This window comes from Nicotiana sylvestris, chromosome 5 (genome assembly GCF_000393655.2).
Source record: "Nicotiana sylvestris chromosome 5, ASM39365v2, whole genome shotgun sequence".
NCBI lineage: Eukaryota > Viridiplantae > Streptophyta > Magnoliopsida > Solanales > Solanaceae > Nicotiana > Nicotiana sylvestris.
The window spans coordinates 108,867,812-108,878,358 of NC_091061.1; the positions used below are offsets into that span (position 1 = coordinate 108,867,812).

The window sequence follows — 10,547 nt, forward strand, 5'->3', positions numbered from 1 at the left end:
GCTGCACACAAGGTGCAGGGAGTAATGTGAGTAAGCCAACTCGGTAAGTAATAAAAGTAAATAGAAACTGAGCAGTAAGAAAACATATAATCCACATTGTAACACCACAATAAGGATAGTATGTTTCTAAAACAGTATATAAATCAAATTATCTCGTTAAAATTCCAATTTCAGTAAAAATCCTTTAAAAATGTCTTTCAATAATTTTTCAAACGAAGTGATAAAATAGTGAGTAAAAATAGTGAAAACATAATCAGCCCCTCGGGCAAAACTCACTCGTATATAGCCCCTCGGGCAACATAAATCACAAACAGCCCCTCGGCAAAACATGTATCATAAACCGCCCCTTGGGCATAGCATCAATCAGAACCAGCCCCTCGGGCTACCTTACAATCATTCGTAATCAGCCCCTCGGGCACAACATAATTCAAGATCATCCCCTTGGGCAACATCATATCACTCACTCTGGGTACCCGCGCTCACCAGGGGTGTTTAGACTCCGGAGGGGCTCCTACAGACCAAGCGCTATAATAAGCCATCTCGTGGCATAAATCAATCAGGCCCTTGGCCTCACAATATCATGAATCAGTAACAACCTGTTGTGGCGTGCAACCCAATCCCATAATATCCTCACAACATAGGCCATCGGCTTTACTCAGTCAGAAACCTCTCAAGCCACTAGGGCAAACATTAAAATAGGGTGTTAAGCCCAAAATATCATTTATAGTATCAAAACGGAGTAAATAAAGCTGAGTTATGGAATAAGTAAAACACAACATGACTGAGCACATATATTAAAATCAAAACAGTGAGGAATAGTAGTAAAGAGCCCCAAAAGGTCCAAACAACTTGGCACAAGGCCCAAATATGGCATTCAGCCCAAAACATAGTAATACTTTCCAAAGCACAGTAGTATCAAATAGTTTTTAGTCAAATATGCGACTTAATAGTCGTACGGGACAAACCATGTCACAATACCTAACGGTGCACGCCTCCACACTCGTCATCTAGCGTGTGCGTCACCTCAAAGTAGTGAAACATTGTGAAATCCGAGGTTTCATACCCTCAGGACAAGATTTATGTTCATTACTTACCTCAAGTTAGACAAAACTCTAACCCGCGATGCCCTTGCCTCTCCACTCGGCCTCAAATCGCCCCGAATCTATCCAAAATCAGAATCATATCATCAATACATGCTAAAGGAACAAAGCCCACGCGAAAACTATCAAATTAGATTAAAAAATCCAGAATTTGCTCAAATCCGGTCCCTAGGCCCACATCTCGGAATCCGATAAAAATTTAAAACTATAAATCTCATTCACTCACGAGTCTACCCATATCAAATTCACCAAAATCCGGCGTCAAATGGCCATGCAAATCCCTAAAATCGATTCTCCAATTCTCTTCCATTTTTCCCCAATCTTCACCCCAAATTCCCAAATTAAATGATAAAAATCAAGACACAATCATGGAATTTAACCAAATTTGAGTGAAGAACACTTACCTCAATCACTCCTCTAAAAATCCCCTCCAAAATCGCCTTCTCCCGAGCTCTCTTTTGAATTTTGGAATTATGAACTTAAACCCTAGTTTTTTTAAACTTAAACATTCTACCTAGACATTTCCTTAATCGCGATTGCGGAAACACCCTCGCAATCGCGAAGAACAACTTTGCTGCGTCAACATTTTACTCTACGCGACCGCGTTACTCCACACGCGAATGCGATGCAGTGGTTCCTCTGAATTCGCGATTGCGATTGACCCCACGCCAACACGAAGGGTAACACCAGCTTTCCTCTGCCGCCTTATTTCTTCTATGCGAACGCGGCTTGTCCCACGCGTTCGCGTTGCACAACCTGACTGAACTACGCGATCGCGTCCCATTCTCTACGATCGCGAAGAGTTAACCTAACTGGCCTCCCATTTTCCCTACTCGATCGCGAACCTCCTCCCACGATCGCGATGAAGAACACACCAGCTGCAGAACACCAGCGAACCAACAAACTCCTTAAGTCCAAAAATGACTCGTTGAGCATCCGAAATACACTCGAGGCCCTCGGGACCTTAACCAAACATGGCAACACATTCCATAACATCATTCAAACTTAGTCGAGCCTTTGAATCACTCAAAACAACATCAAAACACCAAATCAACCTCGAATTCAAGCTTAAGAATATCTAAATTTTCAAATTCCACAAACAACGCTGAAACCTATCAAACCTTGTCCGAATGACCTGAAATTTTGCACACATTTCCCAAATGACACTACGAACCTACTCCAACTTCCGAAATTCCATTCCGACCCCGATATCAAAATTTCCACTGCCGACTGAGAAATGCCAAATTTTCAATTTTGTCAATTCAAGCCTAATTCTTTCACATACCTCCAAATCATATTCCGGACGCGCCCCAAAGTCCAAAATCACCTAACGGAGCTAACCAAATCATAAAAATCCAAATCCGAGATCGAATACTAAAAAGTCAAAACTTGGTCAAACTTTTCAAATTTAAAACTTCAAGCAGAGAATTGTTCTTCCATATATGTTCCGATTAACCTGAAAACCAATACGACGATTTACACAAGTCATAATACATCATACGGGGCTAGTCATGCCCGAGAATTGGCCAGCGAAGTACAAATGCTCAAAACGGCTGGTCGAGTAGTTACGCATAATTGCAAGGAATTTTTTATACAATTTAGAACCAAAAAGATTATACATATACCAATTTTAATGTCACAAACCAAACAATTTAACAAAAAATAATTATTGCATTACAATCTCTGCACAACTAGTTAATTCCTACTAAGTTGTCCCTGCATAACTTGTTCCAAAACCAACAACCCCTATGGATATTGGAACCACTCCAAGCTCAACCTGCCTAACGATTTCCTGAGGTTGTTTACTTTTAACTTTGTATTATCTAACAAGTAGTATTTCATCGTAAAATATGAAGATAAAAAAAAAACCGAAGTGTTAAGAGATAAATAAAAGCTTAAACAAAAACAGCATTTTCATTAAATACACTGAGTGTTGAAACTCCAAAGACCTCCCAAGTATATCATCTCCTTATTTAGGGATGCAACCTCCAATCATTAGAAAATGAAGTCATAGTACATTTCCACTGTGTGAGTAATTAAGCTCAGCTGGTGCTCTGGAACAAGCTCCTCATATCAATGTTAGCCACATTATATTCAGACTTTGTATGCCAAACAGTAAAGAAAAACAGAACAACTAAACCTAGAGCAGACCCTCAAGAATAGAACAATCTTTTGAAGGAGGGCTCGGCCCAACTTTGGGCGTCAACTCCTCGAGTTCCTTCCTCACTGAACCAAGCTCCTGGTTTAGTTGCCCAAGTGTGAACTGTGTTTCATCAATTTTGCGGGCAAGCGTATGTTGGTGCTGAATTAACTTCTCCATTTTCAAGACTTCATCAATTTGTGCTAAACGGGTTTCAATCCAGCTAATATCGATACCAATAAACTTCAAGTCCGCAAGATATTGCTTAATGACCTGGAACTGGTTCCTATTGTCCATGCTTCCTATTCTGGATTTCTCAAGCAAATCTACTAACGTGGCCAACATCTCCAAGTACACTGACTGCAGCGCACCAGTTATTGCTTTGAAGCCAGAGATAGTACTGGGGTAACGCATAATGACTCTACTGAGTATAGGAACATATTGTTGGGCCACTTGGTAACCTGCCCAAGAGACTTGCTCACTACCAAAACCAGATCCCTCAGTTGGAAGCTGCCTCGGGGTAGAATAAGTACACATCACTTGTAAGGTGTCAGTTGGCTGCAAGGTTGAAATCGTCGCAGAAGGTTCTGGTATAGGCTGCTGTGGATAGGTAGTGAAACTCTCCCTCTGGGGTTCTGGCCACCCCTCAAAATCTAAGACGAGGAGTAGTATATCAAAACACCTTGGATTATTTAACAAAAAATAATAATGGAATAGATTACAAAGGCATTTTGCATACTTTGGACAGTAGAAGCAACTCCTACGCAATTCCCATTTGACTCTGGTGTATTCTCTAGAAAGAGAGGGTGAGCAGCTAAGAAGATGTCACCGAATACATCACAATCAAGGACATCAACGGAGGCCTGGTTAGTGGATAGGCCGTTGGAAGCAATCTGAGCTAAATCTTGGTTTGATGGTTTCTCTCTATTTGGCTCAAGATATTTGCTCAAGCTTAAAATGAATCTGCTTTTCCTGGAAATATTACAAACAAGCAAATCTACGAACAGGCATTCAGTAATAAGGTATCTCCATTTGACAAATTGACATGTATGTTATACCGTGGCTGATAATAGACAGAAAAGAGACGTTTCGTGGCAAAAGCATGGGAGACCACTGCAAGCACTCCTTGAACGGTTTGACTTGAAACTGGTGATGAACCAATGTTGTGTCTTCGATGAGCTTGGCGTCTAACCCCAACACAAAGTTCACCATTTTCTCCCCTTGAAGCAGGATATAACAGATTTATAAGGTTAATATGAGAGATTTGGCTGGATTGGTATGCTTTATTCATAGAGGAAAAATCTCAACACATGACAATTGATTAGGAGACATATACAGTAAACAATTACCTTAAGAAGATAACTGAATCTCCAGCAACTAATCTCTTACTAGCAACAAATTTACTCCAACCTTTTGTAAGCAAATGTCTTCGAGGTTGGCCTGTGATGTTATTAGAAATGAATTTGTTGCGTACAAAAAATCGCAATGCAAAGTGTCAACTTGTTTATATAACTCTAGTGTTTGGTTATAAATCAAAAAAGGAAGAAAAATAGAGCCTCATACAGAAACTCGTGTGGTAACAGTACACTAAGTGTTCCGGTTTGCCTTCAACTCCATGAACTTTGCTCTAAAGTAAGGTGCGGAAGAAGTATTACCTCGAAATACATGACAAAATTGCCATTCGGAGCCATTAAGGTCTTTTGCTATCAATTCCTGGATTGGTTTCTGCTTGGTAATGTCCTAATTAAAGAACCGCACAGTGCAAGAAATTCAACTAAAAGAAACTGAATAATCTAAAGCAAAAAGTTTTTTGAAGATAAACATTACCAGGGGAGGAAAACATTTGATGGCATCTTCTCGTCGCACAGTGAGTCCCCAGTTACTATTGGTATCAGAAGCAGTCAAAACCTTGCAGAATGACTGAAACTGCGAATTAAGAGGCTGAGGAGACCAAGCATCAGGAGTCGTTTGGTCACTTTGCTGCAAGTAGTTGTGACTTAACAGTGAGACTTTAACTTTCATCTTCATATAAATTCTCTTAAAAGGTAATATAACAAAGTTCTCACATTTTCTTCTGGAAGTAAAGTAATGTGTGCGTAAACCTCATCAGTATCAGGTTCCACCTAAAAGGAAAAAGTAGTTGCCATAATCAGTTGCGCCCACATTCCATAAGCAAAAGGAAAAGAAAAAGCAATTTGGCAAACCCAAGGATGTATTATCTTTTTGTCCTAATGGAGCAGGACTAATGGTCATTCATGGTTTCATAAATCATAAATCAAGAGATCATAAGTTTTTTAGTTGTTCAATGAAAGAGTCTCCTCTTTCAAAGTCGAGATGAATTAACCAGCAAATATATACATTTACACAAGAACTTTGATCGCTTAAGTAGGCATGGGGGTTTTGTCAGACAGCTGCTATAAAAGATAGGAAAACAACTCCTGTTTGTACAATTGAGAGATGATTATACCACATTGGCTCACAAGGCAGATTTACTCTTGAGAAAAAAAAGGGAATGAGTAATGATCAACATACCATGAGCTGAATGTTAATGACCCTGCAGAGGATATCTGTAGGGAGGTCGAACAATGGTATTATCTGATCAGCTGATTCCTTCAACTATGTAAACAGGACGAAGAAATTGAAGGAGGAAATGAAGTTAATTCAGCCCTTGAAAAGAATAACTTGTTAAATTTAAGCAAAGAATAATAGGAAGACATTAAGAAGAGAAGTTACCAGCTCCATGTGATTCATTGGGAAATAGTAAACTCTCTCCCCAAGTTTGGGAAGATCCATTATGGGATCTGCACATGCTTTCCATAGCTCTTTATACATATAGTCACCTAGCACAGGATTATTTATACATATTATATGAATTTTTAGATACGAATAACGGTTTGAACTAAAGCTACACAACAACCCCAACACCAAAACCAACAAAAAGGAAATAGAAAAAATTAAAGGGACCCAAATAACATAAGTATAAGATTTAAAAATTAAAAGGAACAAAAAAAAAGGAAGGATAAAAATGGGACTTTACCTTCGACTAAGACATGGTTTTCCTGCTGATGATGTGATGATCCGATTTCACCATCCATAGCGTTCAATCAAATCAAGAAAATCCTGTTTCTCTTTGTGTAAGTTCCGTAAGTAGAAGTTTAGTAGAAAGCTCGGATTTTTCAATTGCCATAGCAGATTTATAAGCTGCAGGGTTTTGGCAGCTTCTGTTTGTGACATCTAAAAAATATTCTCAGTAGTTGCAAGATGCCCCACAGGAACACACACACACAAAAAGGAAGAAAACACTGCCCACGGAAGAGCACACAAAGTCAGATTCTTTAATTTAATGTCTACGTTTGATTCTTTTTTGGTGCTAATCTAATCATTTTACGACGCGGCCGAAAAAAGAATCCATGCGATTGAGGAAGAAGTTATTACTGCCACTTCAGAAAGGAAAGGCACTGTTCAGTATTTTCATGACTTGTCTGTCCACATAGATGTCGTTGATGTGTCATTTGAGATAAAATAAGCCAAGTAAAATTATTTGCTTAACCACGAGACAAAACAGGAAAAGATACAAGAGATTGGGAGGGCCAGGAACGGAGGGAAAAGAAAATTCTCAAATTAATAAAATTACAAGTGAAGTCATATTGTATCTTTTGTTGTCACAATATAAAATTATCCAACTAATAAATGTTTTTGTCCCTAACCCTCCACGCTATGAACATACTGCCTGCCTGCCTATGTGTGTGCGTGTGTTTGAGGGCGTGCGTCTCTCTGTGTGTGTATGACGGAAAGAAAAGGAGAGAGAAGGTGTATGCCCTTTCTTTTCCGTGTTGAATTCTACAAAGGTTTGTATTAACAACTTAGAAACTTCCGTCTCAATCTTTTATTGCTCAACTTAAACAAAAATATCATCTTTTTTATCTATCTTTCATATTGCCACTCGTAGACCTTCATGTTGACTTTAACTAATCTGAAAAACAAGAAAAGAAAAACAAATTGTCGGCCAACTTCGCGAATATTTTGACATATTAACTTTAAGAAAACCACATTTTGGCTAAAGACCGAAGTGAGCCTTGTATTGGTCTAAATTTGGCGACTTGGTAATGGTAGATAAACGGGGTCGATTACGGTATAATAGCGGGAAGCCGTCTTCGAGAGGACCGTTGTCAAGGACGAGCAGCTAGAGTAAAGAAATAACTGTAGGATAGGTTCAGAAATGGACACAAGGAATATTCCTTTGGATATTCCTTATTTTATATTTTTTAGGGTTTCTTGAAAATATCCCTTATAAATATGAAGAGATAGAGAACAAAAGATGGTCTTCACTTTTTGACAAGAGCATATTGTAAAGGTTGACTAGAAGAAATATACAAAAAGTTGTCTTGTTCAGTGATTATCCTATTGAAGCACATGTTGTTTAATCTTTGTTCACAAGATCCAAAGATTTCTTATCCATCTTCACCTCTCATTTTTTCACGTCGCTGACAGAAGAAAGAACCAACCAAATCATACAATAATTGGGTGGTAGATTCTTTTTTATTACATTTATTGTCATTATCTACATTTATTGCATGTTCATGTTACAATATTTATTGATAATCATTGACTACAAATCTGCTATTTAATGCTCTCAGACACTGTTCATCTTATCGACATCCTACAACATTTGATCTAGAATTTATTATATTTAACTAAGCTTCACCCTTCGTTTCATCATTAATTAGTTTAGCAAAGAGCTTAACACTTTTTGGTCTAACAATTTGGCGCAGTCGGTGGGGACTTTTTAGCTAAAATTTTAGTTTCTTCTAGATGATAAAAAAAAAAGGATAGCCATCTTTTCCTCGTTTGCACGAACTAACAAATGGCAGGGAAAGGAGATGAAAGACAGAAAGCAATAGTGGGTCTCACTATCAACATCTTAAACACCATCAACGAGGACAACAGAGAAGACGATAAGAATGTGACGCAGAGTGCTACACCCATGCGGAGTGACTCACCTCCCCCTCATGGAAGCGTAACCGCGTCACGTGAAAGGGGATATTCCACGTCCACAGCTGAGGAAGCGCCACCAATAGTAAAGAAATTACTAGAGGAGTGGCTGACAAGTACCCTAAATAACATACTCGACAAACCCGTTTAATGGGCGAATAGAAATGTCACGCCAGCAGACACCACAGCGGCCACCGGCGAACAACCCTCTCCCTCAACAAGTAACACTCCCACCGTTGTTGATGCAGGTAATGATGCACTTGCAGTCATTCTAAAGAAAATGGAAGAAATGGAAAACGAGAACAAAGCACTCCGCGACCAGATGAGGGAACCCCAAGAAAGGGTCTATAAGATACCGGGCGCCACAAAATTGCTACCAAAATAGGATGTCGACCGATTCGTTAAAAGACCGTATAGCAAGGAGGCAGCCCCACATGCCATACCCAAGACCTTCAAAATGCCACCGTATTTGAAGATATATGATGGCACCACAGACCCCGAAGATCACATCATTCATTACGTCACAGCGGTGAAAGGCAACAACCTTTCAAAGGAGCAGGTACCATCAATGTTACTAGAAACGTTTGGCGAGATTCTAACGGGGGTGAGCCTTAACCTGGTACTCACAATTACCAGCACGATCAATAACAACGTTCGAAAAAATGGCTGACAAGTTCGTCACCGCCCATGTAGGGGCTAAGAAGGCAGAGGCTAGGGTGAACGATATATTCACTGTTAGGAAATCGCCTAGCGAGGGACTCAAGGACTTCCTCGCTCGGTTTAACAGGGTAAAAATGAGCTTACCAAACGTATTAGAAGGGATGTCGGTAGAAGTTTTCCAAAATGGGTTGAACAGGAATGGGTCGAGAGCGACCAAAAATTTTTTAAGTAGGCTCATGAAGTACCCCCTACCACTTGGAAATAAATTCACAATGCCTACTACGCTGAGGTGAGAGCAGACGAGGATAACCTTAACGGTCCAACCCAATGGTTAACGTCGGTCCAAACAGATCCGAGGAAAGACCATCGTAATGACAGTCAAAGGGATCAGTCAGGCCCATGCCTCAACCTAGATAGGCATCAACCCTATGTCAGAATAGCCATTCCACCATCTCCTCGACATACAGAAGGGTCGTCCAGGCCATATACAGGGACTCAGCAAATTGAAAGAGATATGCCTCCACTCTTACCTGCTCAAATTTTTGTGTTTCCCCTTCAGAAATAGTGTACGCACTAGAGAAGCTTGGCACAAAGGTGAAGTGGCCGCAAAAAATGAAGTCCAACCCAAGTACCCAAAAGTCGAATGTCCTCTATGAATTTCACCACGAGCGAGGTCACAAAACTGAGGACTGCATAGCCCTGCAACAAGAAGTAGTGAGCATGTTAAACCAAGGGCACATGAGGGAGCTGATGAGCGACCGAGGACGAGCCAACTTCGGCCGCGGAAGAGAACAACACCAAGGCCCTCCAAAGCCACCCTCCCCCGCCCGCACCATCCAAATGATCATCAGCGGGGACGATGAAGCAGCAATCAACCACGTGTACCACCACACATAAACTGAAGCGGTCGGTCACCCATGAACGATATGATGACCTCGAAGACAGTATCATCTTCGATAAGTCAGATACCCACGGTTTTACCTTTCCTCACTTTGATGCTCTCGTCATTACTTTACGTATTTTGGATATTGATGTAAAAAGAATAAGGGTAGACGATGGTAGCGGCACGTGTATTATCCACCCCCTAGTTCTTACGCAAATGAGACTCGAGGACAAGATAGTGCCACGTTGCATAACACTAACAGGTTTCAACAATGCAATTGAGCGAACTTCGGGGGAGATAACGCTACTCGTTCTGGTCGGGGGCATCACTCTAGAAACGATGTTCCATGTCACGAACCAAGACACAACTTATAACACCATCATAGAGCGACCATGGATATACGCCATGAGGGACATCCCATCCAGCCTGTATCAAGTAATCAAGTTCCCTACTCCTTTGGGGATATTCAGCATCCGAGGCAAACAACGCACATCCCAAGAATGCTATCGCATCGCTCAGGATTGTACATACACTCAACAGTTAACAGAAACAGACTCAGAAGCATAGCAATTACCAAAATCGGGGACCAAACTTGACGCACCAAAAGACGTCATTAGGGACCCCAACATTGTGGAAGCCGTAGGGTCAATGATAGAAGACCTCAATCCCATCCAACTAGACAATAGCTACAATAACAAAAAGGCTTACATCGGTCATAAACTCTCAAAACCAGGTAATTTTCATAAAATTTTAATTGACAACGCCGATTTGT

General features: G+C 40.4%; 1 protein-coding gene across 1 annotated transcript; it reads right to left on the bottom strand.

Moving 5' to 3' along the window:
• Positions 1-2,995: 2,995 nt before the first annotated feature.
• Positions 2,996-7,036, bottom strand: LOC104232217 (auxin response factor 1-like). The gene is made up of 10 exons (XM_009785359.2): positions 6,278-7,036; positions 5,974-6,080; positions 5,773-5,856; positions 5,307-5,363; positions 5,068-5,220; positions 4,896-4,980; positions 4,590-4,680; positions 4,299-4,460; positions 3,980-4,212; positions 2,996-3,893 (listed from the first exon to the last, which is right to left on the bottom strand). Exons 1-10 carry the CDS (start codon positions 6,333-6,335, stop codon positions 3,241-3,243), a joined length of 1,683 nt encoding a protein of 560 aa, XP_009783661.1. The 5' UTR covers positions 6,336-7,036; the 3' UTR covers positions 2,996-3,240.
• Between the last annotated feature and the right edge of the window lie 3,511 nt (positions 7,037-10,547).